Source organism: Dipodomys merriami, unplaced genomic scaffold (assembly GCF_024711535.1).
Source record: "Dipodomys merriami isolate MVZ:Mamm:240054 unplaced genomic scaffold, mDipMer1.0.p SCAF_25, whole genome shotgun sequence".
In the NCBI taxonomy this organism is placed as follows: Eukaryota; Metazoa; Chordata; class Mammalia; order Rodentia; family Heteromyidae; genus Dipodomys; species Dipodomys merriami.
This window is the reverse complement of record NW_027203937.1, coordinates 23,042,632-23,061,829: the sequence shown is the minus strand read 5'-3', so window position 1 is coordinate 23,061,829 and position 19,198 is coordinate 23,042,632. Positions and strand designations below refer to the sequence as shown.

General features: G+C 43.0%; 1 protein-coding gene across 4 annotated transcripts in view; it reads left to right on the top strand.

Moving 5' to 3' along the window:
* The window catches only part of Trim66 (tripartite motif containing 66), a 71,330-nt gene extending 52,793 nt beyond the window's left edge, over window positions 1-18,537 (top strand). For 2 of the 4 annotated variants that reach the window (XM_070035258.1, XM_070035257.1), the window contains 9 exons: window positions 1,357-1,417; window positions 2,129-2,303; window positions 2,607-2,896; window positions 3,529-3,655; window positions 4,433-4,507; window positions 5,168-5,320; window positions 5,709-5,927; window positions 6,635-6,688; window positions 18,088-18,537. In XM_070035258.1, the coding sequence (XP_069891359.1) occupies window positions 1,357-1,417; window positions 2,129-2,303; window positions 2,607-2,896; window positions 3,529-3,655; window positions 4,433-4,507; window positions 5,168-5,320; window positions 5,709-5,927; window positions 6,635-6,688; window positions 18,088-18,168 (1,235 nt within the window). In that variant the 3' untranslated portion in view covers window positions 18,169-18,537. The remainder of the gene's footprint in view (window positions 1-1,356; window positions 1,418-2,128; window positions 2,304-2,606; window positions 2,897-3,528; window positions 3,656-4,432; window positions 4,508-5,167; window positions 5,321-5,708; window positions 5,928-6,634; window positions 6,689-18,087) is intronic. The other 2 variants (XM_070035259.1, XM_070035260.1) reach the window with 2 other exon arrangements.
* Window positions 18,538-19,198: the final 661 nt, after the last annotated feature.

Here is a 19,198-nt window from a genome sequence, read left to right as displayed (position 1 = left end):
GAACTCATCCCAAGAGGGCTAGCATTAACAGTATTATAGGTAGAAAGCATTTCTGACTTTGGAGTCAGACAGATTTAGTTGGGATACCAACTCTGTCTCTTTTTTATTTGGTCCTGGGTGAGACACCTGACCAAGAGCTGGTTTCTTTCTTTACAAATAGGACTGGTTTTACTGTCTTCATAGATTACTGGGACAAATAGCTATATTGAAAACACTTTGTAAATTATTTTGCAGCAGTAAGAATTTTCCTTGTACCCAGCAATACTGTGAATTTGTGTTGTGTCACATAGTAGAAAGAGTTTGGACCTTTGGAGGTAACTCTGATTTTCTTCTCAGCTCCTCAAATCCCTTCTTAAAGTAAGCTATACTAGCGGTTTCCTACTGTGGATGGTAAGGGCTAGTTGAGTAATTAGGAATTGAATATCTACTGATCATTTGCAACCTTTTCTATTCAGTATTTGAAGTATGTTTATTTTGCAATTATCAGTCTATTTTATAGACATTTAATAAATAAGAGAAACACATTTTCTCCTTTTTTCCTCACACTGACTAAAAAGATCAACCGAAAAATTATTGGTTCTTAGTATGTACAATAATGTAACCCTGCATTTTATGTAGTTAGTTTGGACTCTTTGCTCATGTAAAGGAACACAGTTAAGGATAATGCCTGATACACAGTGGGTCCATGTTCCTTCTTTTTGCCCCACCCCTGCCCGATACCCATCTGTACAGACTGTCTTATGCAGGGCTCCCTGGAGCCTCTGGACCACAGAGTGGGAGCTGGATTCTCAGAAAATGCTAGAATCTTAGCACTTAGCTGAATAGGTAGACTACTCAGAATAACCTCTCTGAGAAGGTGAGATGTCCTGTTGGGAACAGGTGATTTCTGAGTTCATTTTGAAGGTGAGAAGCTGGGTCCTCGATGCCTGATCTAAAACATACCTGTGGGAAACCTCTGTTAGGTATGCTTCTCTTCCAGGGATGGTGAATCTTTTTTGGAGCCTTCGATGTTCTGGTAGGTGGTTGGTCCATATAAGACCCATAATACCATTCGGTACATGATGGGACAGACGTGTGTGCTTTTCAACTGTTGCCTGGGACCCATCTGCCTGTACTGATAATTCTGATGCTAGAAATAACCAAATGGCCCTTGGCAGAAGAAAGGATTCTCTACCCTTGACAGAAAATGCCCTTTCTTCTCTCTTAGGAAGGAAACCCATGGTAGGATTGTCACTAATGTGAATGATTACTACACATCTGTAGTCAAAGGAATGAACCTCACAAATGAGTAGAAGGTATGACAGAACATGTTGTCTTGGATGTATATCACAGGTGTTTATTTGTCTTTTACTTTAGAGTATGAGAATTTTGAACAAGAAGCTCTAGAGCTGGATACAAAAGAGAAGCAGAGAATCAGGTAAAGACTTTTAGCCAGCCTCTCCCTCCCCACCCTCAACTTCTGATCCTGCAAGGCTGGCACAGGGAGCAAGCATCCTTAATGATCAAACGAAAAGCAGAAGTTTGCTTGAACCTGATTGATTAAACTAAAAGCAGAAGTTTGCTTGAACCTGATTGGCACAGGGAGCAAGCATCTTTGATGACTAAACTAAAAGCAGAAGTTTGCCTGAAACTGAACTCTTCAATTAGACCTTTAGGTGGTCTATGTGGTTGGATGCCTGAGCTAACTGTGGTAGGATGTCTTTGATTCTGCATTGTGAGGCATATGCTGTGTGTGTAACCCTCACTCCACAGGGTACCCTTCCCTCCTTTGACCGGAGGTTTCCCAGTATCTGACAGGGTCTGACCAAGTAGAGCTCATCAGGAAGGCTGGATGTGGATCTGTAGAGGGTTGAATTGAGAATGTCTTAAATAGTTCAGGTATAGAATTGTAGATGAACCTGACTTAGAGGTTAGAGCCAGAGAAGGCTCCTGATCAAATGCACGTTTTTCTCTTACCATGACAGGGTCTGACCAAGTAGAGCTCATCAGGAAGGCTGGATGTGGATTTGTAGAGGGTTGAATTGAGAATGTCTTAAATAGTTCAGGTATAGAATTGTAGATGAACCTGACTTAGAGGTTAGAGCCAGAGAAGGCTCCTGATCAAACACACGTTTTTCTCTTACCACAGAGCTTGCAGTAATGAGCCCAAGATTCCCTATGTGCGACTGGAGCGACTCAAGATCTGTGCTGCTTCCTCAGGAGAAATGCCTGTGTTCAAGTTGAAACCCCAGAAGAATGAGCAGGATGGGAGTTTCTTGCTTGTTATTGAGTGTGGCACTGAGTCTTCCAGCATGTCCATTAAGGTATAATTTTTCTCTGCCTTGGATTAAACCTTGGCTTTGTGTAAGGAGCCTCTCCTTTCTCTCTGATATTGCTAGATTTCTGGCTTTTGGGTTTTTGGAGTGAGGGTTATAGCTTTGCAGACTTTGTCCTGCAAAGGAGAGGAGCAGCAGGAATGAACTGTCCAGCATTCATGAGTCTTGACTGGTTTGTGGTCCTGGTGTAGAAGGTTCTAATAGCAAGTGCTCAGTGATTGTCATCTCTCCCCTGTCCCTCAGCAGCTTATTGGAACTGTGCTGTAACTGCTTACTTATTTATTCCTCAAGGTCAGTCAGAACAGCCTTCCTGATGCCATCCAGGCCCCAGGTCTCGGGGGAAGAAAGGTCACTGTCACATCTCTGGCTGGACAGCGACCACCAGAGATAGAAGACACATCTCCTGAAGAACAACGTTTCATTTCTCGAACTCCTGGTGGCAAAAAGGGTCCCCCAGCCCCAATAGAGAATGAGGACTTCTGTGCTGTGTGTCTCAATGGGGGAGAGTTGCTGTGCTGTGATCGCTGCCCCAAAGTATACCACCTTTCCTGCCATGTGCCAGCCTTGCTCAGCTTCCCAGGGTGAGTCAGTCCCGGGTTATCACCTGGCTTTCAGTTACCTTCCTGGGTTATATTATTGTTCCAGGCCAGGTTTGTGGAGATCTCTAGGCCTACAGTAGTGTGCCTTCTACACACAGACAGGTAGATGTTGGAAATCTGGTTTGCTTCCCATTGTCCTCTGTTCTTAGGTTCTTTATGAACACAGATTTGTTTCTGTACTCCTGCCTAGCCTCTCCTAACTCCTATTTTTCTGGAGTTATAACTCTGGGCCTGGGTACTGTCCTTCAGCTCTTCAGCTCAAGCCAAGCACTCTACCACTTGAGCCACAGTTTCACTTCCAGTTTTCTGGTGGTTTATTGGAGATAAGAGTCTCATGGCTATTCCTGCCTGGCCTGGCTTTGAACTGTGATCCTCAGATCTCAGCCTCCTGAGTAGCTAGGATTATAGGCATGAGCCAGCAGCACCTGGTTACTAAATCTTGAGCTACTGAATTTCTTTTAAGTTTGTAGCTAGGAAGCCATTCTCTTGGAGGCAGGGTTAGGAACTTAGTTTCCTACACCATCACCTCTCATGCCTGTTCTGGGGCAGAGGGACAGGGAAGAGTACCCTGACCAATGTTCTGAGACCTAATATGGCTCCCTCTGCCCATGCAGGGGAGATTGGGTGTGTACCTTATGCCGAAGCCTGACACAGCCTGAGATGGAGTATGACTGTGAGAATGCCCGCTATAACCAGCCTGGAGTACGGGCACCTCCTGGCCTGAGCATATATGACCAGAAGGTAAGGAGGGATCTTTAGGAGTGAGGTTTTCTATGTGGACCACCTCCTGTGTCCACAGAGGTTGAGAGCCCTTCTGGGTACCTTTCTTTTGTCTGTGTTAGTCAACTTCCCATGACTGTTAAGATCAACTTAAAGGAGGAAAGCTGTGTTTTAGAAGAGAAGGAGAGCTCATAGTTTTAGGGGTTTCAGTCTGTGATCCTCATGGTTACTTATTGTCTGGGACTATGGTGAGGCAGAAAATCTTAGTAGGAAATGTGTAGGGTAGAGCAAAGCTGCTTACCTTATGGTGGCCACAAAGCAGAAATGGGTGCCAGGGACAAAATATACCCTTTAAGGGCATGCCACAGTGATCTGCTTTCTCCAACTAGACACCCTACCTCTTCAAGGTTCCACTCTTTCCAATAACACATTCAATTATGAATCCACAATGGATTAATCCATTGATGGGGTCAGAGCCCTCACGATCCAGTCATTTCCCAAAGGTCCCATCTCTGAACACTGCTGCATTGGGGACCAAGCTTTCAATTCAACATGTGAGATTTGGGGAGACATTTAAGATCTAAACTATCTTAAGCTATGCCTGACAACTTGACCCGTTTCAAGTCTGGGTGATTTTCCTTCTCACAGCAGTTTTTCTATGATCTGGACGTCTCAACCCCCTTAGTATGTGGCTGGAATTCTATGGGACAGAGTCAGATAATCAGGATCACTATCTTTAGTTCTTGTTGAGCTAGGTCCAGAACCAAGTAACACTGTTGCTAATCCTTGTTTCTGCAGAAGTGTGAGAAGCTGGTACTGTCCTTGTGCTGCAACAGCCTCAGCCTACCCTTCCATGAACCCGTCAGCCCTCTGGTGAGGAAGACCTCACTGTTTCTGTCTGTTACTGTCCAGAGGCTTAGAGTTCCTAGGTTGTGGGGCAGGATTATGGTAATACCAAGGGTTGGCCTGGGGCATGGCCGCTGGATGTATTGATGGTATTAGTTTGTGGATGATAGGCCATAGCCACTCCAGCTTCTCTCTTTCCTATCACTACAGCTACTGTCTCATGCCTAACTTAGAAATGACACATTGCTTTTATTCCTTTCTCTCTATCTTTTTTTGTTGTTGTTTGGTTGTGGGGCTTTAACTCTGTGCCTGGGTGCTATCCCTGAGCTCTTCAGCTCAAGGCGAGCACTCTACCACTTAAACCATAGTGCCACTTCTGGTTTTCTGGTGGTTAATTGGAGATAAGGGTCATGCAAACTTTCCTGCCTTGGCTGGCTTTGAACTGTGATCCTCAGATCTCAGCCTCCTGAATAGTTAGGATTACAGGCGTGAGACACCAGCACCCCAGCACCCGGCTCTCTCTATCTTCTTTTTATTTATTTATTTATTTTTGCTATTCATCTTTGCCTTTCTTCTGGTCTTTCACTTATACCTTATTCTCTGCCTCTTCTCCTTTCTTATCTATACCTACACTTTTCCTCCCCTCTTCTTCATTTGGTGTCTCCTTCCCTATTCTCCTTCCTCAAGGCACGGCATTATTACCAGATTATCAAGAGGCCCATGGACCTGTCCATCATCCGTAGGAAGCTGCAGAAAAAGGACCCAGCTCACTATACTACTCCAGAGGAAGTGGTATCAGATGTGCGCCTCATGTTCTGGAATTGTGCTAAGTTCAATTATGTATGTCTTGCCTGTTTTCCTCTTTCCTATTTCCCAGTTTGCCCCAAGACTATCGTATTTGGGTTGGGGTGGAATCAAGGTGGGGGTATGTTTGGTCCTGGGCTTCTAGGAGGAACTTGGAGCAAAGTCCTGGGATATACTCTGCTGAGTATTTAAAAACTCTCTCCCACATTTGGCCTTAGCATGGTCTCAGGAGGACAGAGTGACTATACAACTTGGGTACCTAGTGAGGTCACTTCTGCTTTAATAGATGCTACCAAAATGGTTATGCCAAGTTCCAGACATCCCAGGATAGGCCATCCAGTCTTTGTATTATTGAATAGGAGTGTTCTGGAAGAGATGGGCTGGTAGAAACAGATCATATCATCCCTTTTTTCTGCCCTGTCAGCCTGATTCAGAGGTTGCAGAGGCTGGACGCTGCCTGGAAGTGTTCTTTGAAGGCTGGTTGAAGGAGATCTACCCAGAGAAACTGTTTGCCCAACCAAGGCAGGAAGACTCAGACTCTGAGGAAGTGTCAAGTGAGAGTGGATGTTCCATCTCCCAGGGCTTCCCATGGCCCCCCTACATGCAGGAAGGCATCCAACCCAAGAGGCGGCGACGACATATGGTAAAGAGTTGCTGCCAGTTGGGTTGATAGCTGGTGGGTAGGTGATCAGGCAGCAGGGGGCACTGGAATCATAGGTACAGAGAAACTTGAAGTGGAGCTTCTTAGATAGCTACTAGTGACAGTGAACCCTCACTTCCATTCTCTTAGCTTAGAAGGAATATAGGGCATTACAGGAATCATCAACTCTGGTTACCGCTGAAGAGAGGTACTTGTTTAGGGTTACCTAGAAAATTAGCAGCAGAATCAGGGTGAGAAATGATGTCCTTACTCTAGCCAGTGCTGGTTATACTACACTGTCCAATGGTTGTGACATCCATAAGAAGAGAAGTACCTAGTTTTAGTGCTTGATCTTTTAGGTTAAAGGGGGAAAATGAAGGAATCTTTTTTGGAAAGAGAGGGAGTGATTGTAATAGAACTTCTGTGGCCTTTTGGCTGGTTCCACATGTGTAGACCTGAAACCTCAGTTTGATCCTGTTAAATTTCAGTGAAATGTATTGTCAAGTCTACTGTGCCAAAGTGTGACCAGCCATTACTAGTTATTTATGATACTTAGTGACTTCAGTGGGCTTTACTGTTGCATTCAAGGGGTAGAACAAAACACTGACTCTGGAGAATCCCAGTCTTGATCCTTACCTTTTTATGTTAATAAATCCTACATTTGGTTATTCTAATTTCATAAATATATTTTTTCTTTTTTTTCCTCTCAGGAGAATGAAAAAGCAAAGAAAATATCATTTCGCGTGGCCAACAGCATCTCGCAAGTATGAGAGCTAGAAGGAGACTGACTCTGGTGGCTGGTGTCCCATCTTGTTGACCATTCTTCCTCATCCTTCAGCTTACTCTCTTCCGAATGTGGATGTGAAATGAGTCTTGTCGAGCTATGTAGTGCTCTTCTTCACCATTTGCATCTACAGCATTTGTTTGGGAGCCATAGTGCATCCACTACAGAGAAGATTTCAGTAATAAATAGGAAAGAGGGAGGTCTTCCTTATTGCCAGAGTAATCAGATGTGTAGGGTCCACTTGACAAGACCATACCTGGTTGGGCTCAGGAGCACCTGGTTTCCTCGGTGAATTCTGTCTGCTGAGGAAAGCAGACCTTTCTCACCTCTTAGTGTCCAGGACTCAGGAGTAGTACATATGTCTGAATCCTCCTGGCTCAGAAGTGGGTGCAAGAAGGGAGTAAAGTTTGGACATATGTGGACCTATGGAAGGCCTGTGATCCCTAGCCCAGAACAGCCAAAGACTGTCACTGTTTGCCTTTGCTTGTCCTGTTGTGACAGAGGTACCTGCCACTGGCAGAATAATAGAGGCATCTAGAGGCCACAGGTCTCAGTTGATGCCTATTCGGGTTTTAAACGGTTTTCAGGGTATTTGTTTTTCTGACTCCCTTTTCTGAGGTTTACTTAGGTGGCTGCTGGGAAAGTGTTCTGGATGGCATGCATTCTTGTCTGAGGTGGGAGACTCTGCTGAGACCACTTACATCTTCTGGCTCAGATTTCACTTGCATCAAGAAGATACCAACTTCAAAATCTGCCACTGTGCCACTTACTTTGGGTCCATAGCACTACTTTGGTTTCTTAACTTGCCTTCCTTGAAGTGACTGTTGTGCTTGTCAGTGGCCACACCTTCATCATCTCCATCCAGATTTCTGGATCCTGATCCCAAGGATCCTAATCCCTGCTTGGGAGAACTGTGAGGCAGCTGCTGTCTGCCTCTGGCACAGAGTTTGCTGGGTAAGGAGAGTGACCCAGAACCAGCTTACTCTGCTGGGTCTCTCCTCCTGCATAGAGATTCTATTTTTCCACCTCTTCATGTTCACACAGCCAAAGATCAAAAGTGAGTCCTTCTACTAGCCTGCGTCTAGGTTGTCCACAGCCTAGAAAAATCCAGTACTCCATGGCACTTTTTTGTTTCTGGAGATTGGAGAAGGACACAGCAACAGGCCTAGGCAGTCCTAGAGGAAGTTTTGTCAAAGGTTGAGAAGGCTGAAATTGAAAGGTGAGGAGCCAGTGTCCTTTGGTGAACTTGAAGTAACTTTAGGGCCTTAGTTCTTGGAGAACACAGGAAAAAGAAGCCATGGTAAAAGGAGCTCCAGTTTGCATCTCAGGTGGATCTTCATGTTCTGTGCTGAATGTTTGTGAGCAAGTGGAATGGATAGTTCCTGGGGTCAGAGACTTCCCAAGCAATGGCCTGGATGAGGAGGGATCTCTTAGTAATATTGTTAGAGAAGCTATAGACCTGCCATTTCAGTGGCCTGGTCTTGAGATAGTTCTTCCTAGTCCTGACATGGCATGACTAACTTTGGAAGAGTCTCAGGTTATAGTTTTATGATACAGTTTAAGGAAGTTCTTGTTTGTAGGGTCTTTGCTAACGAGAAATTGTATCTTAACTAGAAAGCATTTCTTCCCTCTTCTTGAGTCAATTGTACCACTCATTTTGTTCTTCATTAGGGTTAACATCATCTTTCTTCATAGCCAACTTTGCCCATTGACTTGATGGTTTTTCAGCTGCATATTATAAGCTTTTTTAAGTAGATGGGTTTCCATAATTTCACTATCTACTTTTAGGCACTAAGTCTTCAATGCACTACTGGTCAGGTAGTCTTTGGCCTTAGTCCTTGCTCTTTGGGGCTGATATGACTTTCTGGTTTGGCTCTGGTCATTTCCTTCTCAATTCTTAAATCTTTCTGAACAGTAGAAATGATCCCTGAAAGTATCATCTTTGCATTAAAAAAAAAAAACTGGTTTGGCAAAGATCTTCCTGTACTTCCCCTAGTAATTCCTGCTCTTAACCATCTTTCCTTTGTGTGGCCCAAATTCCTACTACCTCTGAGTGAGCTATATGGTGTTTGGTCAATGTGGGATAGTAGTCTTAAACATGATTGAGCTCTTTTCCCAGAATCAGCTGTAGACCACATTTTAATGAGAAATGCCTGGACAAAAACAAAACCTTGTTTTTCTTCTATCAATAAAGTTCCTGGCTTGGGATCTTGGCAATGTGGTAGAGAGCCCCATATTCCTTTCCCATTGTAGAGATCCTGCATGTTGATAGGCTTCCTTTAGGCACCTGAGTATACAGGGGTGGGAAGTTGGGTGTCTTTTCCTACAAAGGTTTGAGGCCTTAGGCCATCACACCTTCCTTACACTGGTTATCCTACGACATTGTTCATCCCCTGGCTTTTCCAAATACCTATGGCCAATACTTTTAGTTATGATTTTGTTTTTGCATGCAAAAAACAGAAAATGACTTTTTAGAAATTTAAAAAAATGAAACAGGACATACATGAACCCCTGTTTGCCAAGTATCTGCCTTGCTCTTAAGCTCTTTGTTAATGCAGATTCTCATTAACTTGTTCCCATATGGTCCCACTTTGAAGTCAGTTTAGCTTTTTTAGCCTTTGACAAAGTCATGCAATAGAAATATAGTAAGTTCTGGCTTCTTAGAGTATAGCATACAATCTTAGAAGAGAAAATGATTCTTGGCTGTGCTAAGAAAGACAGTAGAGTGGTTTCAGTTGATGGAATTTTGGAGCAAAAATTGGTGCACAGTGAACTTGCAAAGTGTCTTCCACAGAAGATGGGTGTATTGACCCTTCCTGAGTACAAGCATGGTTGTATCTGAGAAACCCAGCTTGTCTCAGGTAGTGGTTGGCAGCCACCAGGTGCTCCTTATGCTCTGCTCCATGTCAGAGTCCTGATATCAATCTGATGTGTTTGGTTTCCTGGACCCATTTTTGGCTGTGAGTCTTAAGATGTAGGCCCCTCCTGTTTTTCTTGTGCCCTTCCCCATTCCCTCTCTCATACTATGGGTAACCTCTTGCACTCCTTTGTTATTCTTGAGTACGCCCCTCCTGTCTTTCCTCTTTGCCCTCTGCCCCACTCACTGCTCTGGAAATTCCATGCTCCTTTAGGCCTATCCATTTCCATGACCTTGTCCCTCTTTCTTCTCCTAGACTTTCAGCCTTCTCCTGGATTTCTTCTCCCTAGCCTGAATTTAAGGCTTATCACACACTGACAATCTCTTCAGTATCCTGAACTTTCCCATTCTCTTCAGCTTGTGAAATTACCAAATTTTCAGTTTTTGCCTTAGTCTGTTTTTTGCTCCCTCTTCCCGGCCGCTAAGCATGACAAATTCATAGTTGACAGTCTCAGCATTGACTGGCAATTCTTTAACTTGTTACTCTTCTTTCTCATCCATGTCCTTCCTCTCAGCATATACCTGACCTTATTGTGTATTTCACAGAACAGAGATCCTAAAGCAGAGATCCCTGTTCAGGGCTCCACTCTCCTCCTGTTGAGCTGTGTCTATACATTCCTCTCCTTCTCCCTCTGTTTCTTGAATTTTGCTATTTCCCCTCCAAGGCACAATAAATGAGGGGTTTGTGACCTCACTGACTCTGCTGCCTCCACTTCCTGGGTCCTCATCCTCCATTGTTTACCCCATACAATCTTTATAAACAACCAAGTTCTCCTGATTTAAAGCTTAGGCAATTGTCCCTTATCCTTTTTCCTTTGCCAAGGTTCTTTTTAAAAATAATCATTTTGCTTGTTTTTTTTTTTCAGTCCTCTGTAGCTTTTTTTTTTTTTTAGTGGGGGGCGGTGTCTCAGTCTTAGGGCTTGAACTTAGCTCCTGGGTGCTGCCCCTGACCTTTTGTGCTCAAGGCCAGCACTGTACTGTTTGAGGCACAGCTCCATTTCTGGCCTTTGGTGGTTAGCTGGAGATAAGGGTCTCACAGAAGTTTCTGCCTGAGTTAGCTTTGAACTGTAATCTTCACATCTCAACTTCCTGTTTAGGATTATAGGCAGGAGCCTATAATCTGACTATTATTATTATATTGTGTCTGACTATTATTATTATATTGGTGGGGGAGCGGTTATAGGGCTTGAACTCTGGGCCTGGGAGTTGTCCCTGAGCTCTTCAGCTCAAGGCTAGTGCTCTACCACTTTGAGCCATAGCATCACTTCTGGTTTTTCTGGTGGTTCATTGGAGATAAGAGTCACATGGACTTCCTTGCACGGGCTGGCTTTGAACCGTGATCCTCAGATATTAGCCTTCTAAATAGCTAGGATTACAGGCATGAGCCACCAGCGCCCGGGCTGACTATTTTTATTTTCAATGCCATCACTGACTATGCAGTTGCCAAATTAAAGAAATGCTTTTCAGTCCTCAACTACCTTGAATTCTCCACAGAGTTCATTCCCTCTACCATTTCATCCATTAAACACTCTTTTCATTTGTGTTTTAGTATACCACAAGTCTGGATTATTCACATTCTTTCTAGCCATACAGGCTACATTCCTTCACCCAGGCATAGACAGGGAGTTGTGTCTTTAGTTGTCTATAGTTTCTCCTCTCCAGGTGTTGGGTAGGCATGAAGAGTCATAATTGCTACTGACCTATGCCCTCTGTATCTATTTTTGTTGAATCCCTTCCTTCTCTTGAACTCAGTTATCCTCATACCAAGTATGTTATAAGTAACTGCTGCAAGGAAAGAATCTGTGAGTTCTTCCCTTTGTCTCTCCCAGTACAGCACAGAGCAATCTTAGCCCATCTAAATCAGTTTAAGAGTATGGATTGGATTTTAAATTTTAAATTGCAGTCTGGCTAAACTAGGTTATCAGGCAAGAAGGCAGCTCATTACTATGATCCCATACCGGTTGGAACCTACCCGAGTTTAGTAGGAGCCCAGGATTATGTAAAGTATGTTTCCATGGATGGTTCAGTACTACATCCAGGATGAGAGTCCTGTCTGGTGGGTGTCTACCACTGATAAGATTCCAATAGAGGGGAAACTGGGAAGTGCTGTGTTTCATATTTTGCCTGAGTTTGCTAGGATCTGCGTGCATCCCTTCAGTTGGGTATTTCTTACCTCTTCTGATCATCCCTGCTTACTTGCTTTAGATTTTACTAGAGTTGGAGGAAGATGTTGGCTGCTTGGTGGAAAGATAACTGATTTGAGAGTTTGGATACCTCAATTTTGGCTTTGCCAATTATGGGTTGTATGACCTTGGGTAGTTTCCTCCTCTGTAAAGTTGGAGTGGGAGTTGCTGAGAACAGGGATATTTCAGAGACTCTCTAGCTGTAAAGATGATAACTTTGATTCTAACTATAAAACTCAGGATACAAAGGGACAAGAGCACTCTGGGGTTGAGACACAGCTAGAGGAGTCCTGATCAGGACAAGGAAAAGGACTCATAGGCCAAATTGAGCTGCTTTGAGGAATGTCCTTGTCGTGGTGCTGCTTCTTGAGCCATATGCCCATTCCTCAAGCTGTACCCTTCTTGGATGTCTAGGATGAGTTCCTCCTAGGCCTTTTCTAGAATGGTCATTGGACCCAAAGTGGTTAGGGGCATGAAGGAGAAATATTAGGGAGGAATATTATAAGAGAAAGCATAGTTGATTTTAAATGGACCTACACATTCAAGAACAAATAAAAAATAGCACTTTTCTTGACCAGCAATTGTGTCCTAGAGTGTTTCAGTGAAAATTGTTGAGCCGTCTGCATGGCTCTTTTTTTTTGTTGTTGTCAGTTGTGGGGCTTGAACGCTGGGCTTGGGTGCTATTCCTGCACTCTTCTGCTCAAGGCACATGCTCTACCACCTGAGCCACAACACCACTTCCAGTTTTCTGATGGTTTATTGGAGATAAGAATCTCATGGACTTTCCTGCCCAGGCTGGCTTTGATCTGTGATCCTCAGATCTCCTGAGTAGCTAGGATTACAGGTATGAGCCACCGGCTGCAGGCTGCACGGCCTTTTTGACTGGATTCCAACCTCAGAAAGAACACAAGGTAAGGAAGCCCTTCTCTCTGGGGAAGAACAAAGCTGTTTCTTACTGCATGGATACAGTTTGTTCTTCAAAATATAGGCGACAAATCTGAAGTAGAGTTAGGGGAAAGGCATCTTATGAATACCTACAACTGCCAAGTTCCAAACACTTCAAGAAGGTTCTCCAGTTACCTTCTGCTAGCTGTCCTCTCTGTTTACTCTGCACAAGCATTTTCTAGCTTTGGGGGAGGAGCATGTGAGTTACATAAAGAATATTTGTTAATTTGGAGTGCAGTGTGAACCCATTTCTATTTTCCATGAATTCCCTACTTCTTAGGTGACATGACATACTTGACACTACAAAAGCTAAATACACTAGAATTTTGAATTCTTAGCATCCTTTGAGACCAGGATATAGGTCTAGCAAAGTCTTCTTTGTGGAGATGTTAGTGGTGAGGAGGTGGGTTTCCATGGCAGCAGTAACAGCAGAACAAATTGAAGTACCCAGTGCCTGATGGCAATGATAATTTCTTCAGTCTGCTGAAGAATATACAATTCTGTATATGACTTCAGGAACTGTTTCTGTCTGCGTAGCTCTGAGCTTAATCCTCTAAAGATCTGGTTAATAAATTCCTGATAAAGTTATGGACTCACACTTCTCAGCTCTGGATTCACACATCTTGTGATCTGTTGGAGGCTTTCTATATGTCTTAATGTCACACAACAGTCTATAGCCATCTCCAGATTCCCTTAACATATTGTTCCTCATCGTCTTATATCAGCAGCTAGGAAAAGGGGAAAGAAACTAAGAAATGTGGTGTGAGACAAAGCCAAGTTTGTGGGGTTTTTTTTGTTTTTTGTTTTTTGTTTTTTTGTGGGTCATGAGTCTTGACCTTTGAGCTTGGGCGCTGTCCCTGTGCTCTTCAGCTGAAGGCAAGAACTCTACCACTTGAGCCACAGCACCACTTCTGGTTTCCTGGTGGTTAATTGGAGATTAAGAGTCTCATAGAGGGGCTGGGAAGGTGGCTCAGTGGTAGAGCGTTTGCCTTGCATGCTTGAGGCCCAGGGTTTGATTCCTTAGCACCACATAAGCAAAAAGAAAAAAGCTGGAAGTGGCGCTGTGGCTCAAGTGGTAGAGCGCTAGCTGAAGAACAGAGCTGAAGAGCTGAGGGACAGCGCCCAGGCGGCCCAGAGTTCAGGCCCCACGACCTGACCCCCCTCCCCCAAAAATAGTCTCATAGAACTTTCCTACCCACGCTGGCTTAGAACTGGACTGGCGTAAAAGTCAGATCTCAGCCCTCCTGAGTAGCTAGGATTACAGGCATGAGCCACTGGTGCCCGGCTGGAAGATTGTGTTTTAAGGAAAGATAAGAGAGAAAGAGAGAGAGAGAGAGAGAGAGAGAGAGAGAGAGAGAGGAGAGAGAGAGTGTATGTGTTTGCCTTTCTTGGAGCTTAAACTCAGGGTCTGGGTTCTGTCCCTGAGCTTTTCTGCTGAAGGCTAGCACTCTACCACCTGAGCTACAGTACCACTTCTGGACTTTCTTTTTTTGGTAGTTAATTGGAGATAAGAGTTTCATGGACTTTCTTGCCTGGGCAAGAATCCTCAGATCTCAGCCCTGAGTATCTAGGATTACAGGTGTGAGCCACCAGCACCCAATGCCCATATGTTTTAATGTTTGAAATAAATCTTCACTGACTCTCCTATTCGTTCCCAGACTGACCCAGGTGCTTGAAACTTGCCTTTTCCGACTTTCTGTTGTTCTTTGTCCTTGCTGATTTTAAAGTAGAAGTAGTTGTTTTCTAGGTCCCTAGAACATAGTATCTCTTCTCCTTACTCTTCAGGGTTCCATGGCAAGCTCCTAACAGGACCCACTCCCGGAGAGAGTCCTCCCCTTGCAGATAGTTCTGCAGCAGGATCTCTTCCTCACCTGGCCTGTGGATTATTCTATCCCCTAGACACTACAGGCATAGTATCCAAGGCATAAAGCTTTAAAGGCCCTACAAAAATAAGTCCTAAGCTGGGCACTAGTGGCTCACCTGTAATCTTAGCTACTCAGGAGGCTGAGATCTGAGGATTGTGGTTCAAAGCCAGCTGGGCAGGAAAGTTCCAGAGACTCTTATCTTCATTTAACCACCAAAAAATCGGAAGTGGCACTGTGGCTCAAGTGGTAGAGTGCTAGTCTTGAGCTGAAGATCTGAGGGACAGCGCCCAGGTCCAGAGTTCAGGCCCCATGATGGAAAAAAATAAAATAAGAAAGTCCTAAAAGGGCTGGGAATGTGGCTTAGTGGTAGAGTGCTTGCCTAGCATGCATGAAACCCTAGGTTCAATTCCTCACCACCACACAAACAGAAAAAGCCAGAAGTGGCACTGTGGCTCCAGTGGTAGAGTGCTAACCTTCAGCAAAAGAAGCTCAGGGACAACACTCAGGCACTGAGTTCAAGCCCCAGGACTGATAAAAAAAAAGTCCTAAAAACATTAAAATTAAAAATGGCAAACTATATATAAAAATGCCTAATTAAATGTCTATGAACTATACAATTATGTTAAGCTCATTAAGAACTCCAAGCCTAGTGCAAATTAAATAATTCCTAGTTAAATAGCATCAGAAGCAAAGTTACTAAATCCAGTTTTAAAAACTTGCAGTAACAGAGTTATTATAGACTGTAGGTACATTTTCTTCCTTTCCTCCTCTTCCTTTTCGTCCTCCTCCTTCTCTCTCTCCCTCTCTCTGTCTATTTTGGCAGCAATGGAATTTGAACTTGGGGCTTCATACTTACTAGATAGGTAGGTACTCTGCTGTTTTGAGCCATGCTTCCAACCCTTTTTTCTCTGGTTACTTTCTTAGGTCCTGCTTTCTCCCTGGGCTAGCCTAGACCTTGATTCTCCCATTCAGACTTCCTGTATGTAGCTGGCACACTACCAGGCCTAGCTTTTTCTGCTGAGATATGATTTCATAAACTGTTTTATCCCAGGCTGACCTCAGACTGTGATCCTGCCAATCTGTCTCCCAAGTAGGTAGGATCCCAGGCATAGTACCATACTTGGTCTTTTTTAAAATAATATTTATTGTGATTAAGTGATTACATAAATTTCACAAATTCATACTTGGTCTTAACATTTTTTTTGTGATATGTGGTATAGAGCTCCTACAGTAAGAATGCATGGCTCTCTGGAAAGAATTCATCTATGGACCCTGGAGCTATGCAGAGGGTGCGAAGACCTGTTCTATAGATGTGAATCCTGAAAGCTTTGCACAGGATTTGGCTTGGGAAATGAGAACACGTAATCAGTTCCTAAAAGATGCTTTCCACTTATAGCAGAAATCAGTAATTATTGTTGGTATCCATTATTCTCTTAATTTTAATAATCCCTTCCCTCACTTTTCCCAGCTTAGATGTTGTCTTTAGAATAATTTCTAGCCAATCAATTCTGAGAAGTACTGATGCATACATCTTAGGACATGTTTTCTATGAATTTTTTTCCTCCTCTCCCTTCCTCCAGACAGGAACACAGTTATGCTGTTGGGAAGATCCTCTCAGGAAGAAAGTATCACAGCCTTAGAGTTTCTACATACTAACTTCAACAAAGTAGGAAATAAATTACTAAAAAGAACTAACTGAAATAAGCCACAATAAGAATCTGGAGCAATGATGAACCACAGATGAGAATGGGAGATATGTAGGGTGAAATATCTTTTAGCATATATTTAGGCAATGGAGAATGAAGGAGAGGAATATTTGAAGAAATAATGGCTGAGACTGTCCAAAAGTGAGTTTATATCACAGATATAAACTGCGGAACAAAATGCTCTAACTAGGAAACATAACATGAAATAGATATGTTCTAGTGAATCTACAGAACAGAACAAAAGGCAGAGATCAGAAAGGGCAGCAGAGGACCAGGTACAAATTTTCCTTCCAGTATTTATACTTCCTTCCTTTATTTTCGTTGTGTTTGACACGTGATTAGCTCCTGAAGTGTGAATAAAAGTTATGTAGGTAATAATATTTTTTAATCATGTAAGTCATTTCTAGATGAAAGTCTTAAGAGCCACTGCTTGGTTCTTCAATTCTTCATTTTATTCTGTTGAGGTGGTTCTGAGGACATATATTGGCACAAAGGTGCTTAATCTTTAAGCAGTCTGATATGCAACATTGATATATGGAGAATAGATACAATGGGCCATTGCCCATATCTATAGCAGATCTTTTTTTTTTTTTTTGGGTCCGGTTGTGGGGCCTGAACTCTGGGCCTGGGCGCTGTCCCTCAGCTCTTCAGCTCAAGGCTAGCGCTCTACCACTTGAGCCACAGCACCACTTCCGGCTTTTTTCTTCTTTTTGCTTATGTGGTGCTGAGGAATCGAACCCAGGGCCTCTGGCATGCAAGGCAAGCGCTCTACCACTGAGCCACCTTCCCAGCCTATAGCAAATCTTTGCATCAGCAAGAACTCTTGTTGCATTAAGTTAAGCCAGTGAGAATTGTGGGTCATTTATTAGTACAGCATAAACTAACCAACATTCAAAGAAACTTGCTTCTCTTTGGGGGGAAAAAAAAGACATAGCAAAAACATAAGATTCAAGGCTTTGGCTTGGGTAAGTAGCAGAAAAGTTGATATTGGTGACTAGAAAGTTTGTGATTCATGTTATGCAGTAGAAAAACATTTGGTGAAGCTTGGAGGTCATATACTTAATGTATTTCAGAACTGAGTAAGAGGTTAGAAAACAGATCATTGGTAACATCTTGGTTAACATTCTGTTTACCAAGGAAATTCAAGAAGTGAGTTCAGAAAAGAATTTCCTTGTTTTTAGGCAAGAATGAAAAAGAAATCCAAAAATATAGGGAGTTAAGGATTTGAAGAGGCAATTGCTTTTTCTTTCAAATCTGGAGTTCTTTGTTGGACTGAATAATCAGTTTAATTCTGTGGGATTCAAGTGTTAAATATATTTATGGTGTGAACTCTTGAATCCTAAGGGGTGGAGATGAATGGTCAGGAAATCATTCTGAGTGAGATCTTTGATGCTCTTTGACACTGAAGGCTGAAAGAAGAAGTTGAGAAAGTCTTTGAATATTGAAGATAATTAAAATTCAGCATTCACACTAGGATAAAATTAAAACCCATGGACATACTATTCTTTGTTAAAATTTTAAGTGGATTAAAGAATTTCAGGGAAAATGTAAAATTAGGAGTATACTGCCTATTAAAACTTTTCACTGGGTACAATTGAAGGAAAAGATTCTAAGAATGTGCCTATCCTACCAAAACCTGGGGGGAAAGGGAAAGAGAAAGAGGTCATGAGAACTGGTTCTCAAAACTAAAGTATATCAAAGCTTTTGGCTATGTTCAAGCAAATAGAAGTATAATGTGAATTTTTAATGTGTTTTGTTTCCAGAAGAATGATGACCTTAGACTAACCAGAACAATACTAAGACTTCAAATGGACCTTGGATTTCTGAGCTATAATAGAGAATGATGGATAAGGGGTTGAGAAAGCTGTTCACCCCCCAGACAGGCTTATTCTTCTACTCATACCAGCAGACACGCTGAAAGGGGAAGAACCTCTTAGAAGACAGAACTAGGGGCTAAAGAAAACAACAGATAAGGGAGCTATTCACAGATGAGAATCTGAGAATAATGAGTATTTCCCATCTCAGACCAGAGGCCCTCAAAATATTGCCCTATTGAATTTCTTTTTTTTTTTTCTTTTTTTTTGGGTCCAGTCGTGGGGCCTGAACTCTGGGCCTGGGCGCTGTCCCTCAGCTCTTCAACTCAAGGCTAGCACTCTACCACTTGAGCCACAGCACCACTTCCGGCTTTTTTCTTTTGCTTATGTGGTGCTGAGGAATCGAACCCAGGGCCTCAGGCTTGCAAGGCAAGCGCTCTACCACTGAGCCACCTTCCCAGCCCCAAATAACTTTTTTTTTTTTTTTTTTGTCGGTCGTGGGGCTTGAACTCTGGGCCTGGGTGCTGTCCCTCAGCTCTTCAGCTCAAGGTGAGCACTCTACCACTTGAGCTACAGCGCCACTCTATTGAATTTCTTGACTTAAGAAAACCAGAGTCCTTCTCTACTCCCAAGTTGATCAACAAACTCTGCAACAAATTGCACTAATTGCTTCTATTTTTGTTATATTGACAAACCTCAATTCTGATGTCTGTGTCCCTAAATGTCAAGCAGTTTGATTGTATTGCCATAGAGTAAACAGCGTATAATACTTATCAGTAGTGATAATAATAATTATACAAATTGAATGAGAGAAGATTGTTGTGTAGTAATGACCCTGGAATAAACCAAGTTCCTTGGCAGTGTCTAGAATTTGTCATGCTAATGGTCATAATGTTGCAATCTGTTATGCCCCAGAGCAATGATGATGTCAGACATAATATTGAATTCCGTCTAAGGCACAGCATCAAGGATTCCCTAAGAAAACCTGGGCTCTCTTTGTGTATATTGTAGGGAGTTGAGTGTATTTAACTTTCTTGTGTAGATTTGTTTCGTCCTCTCT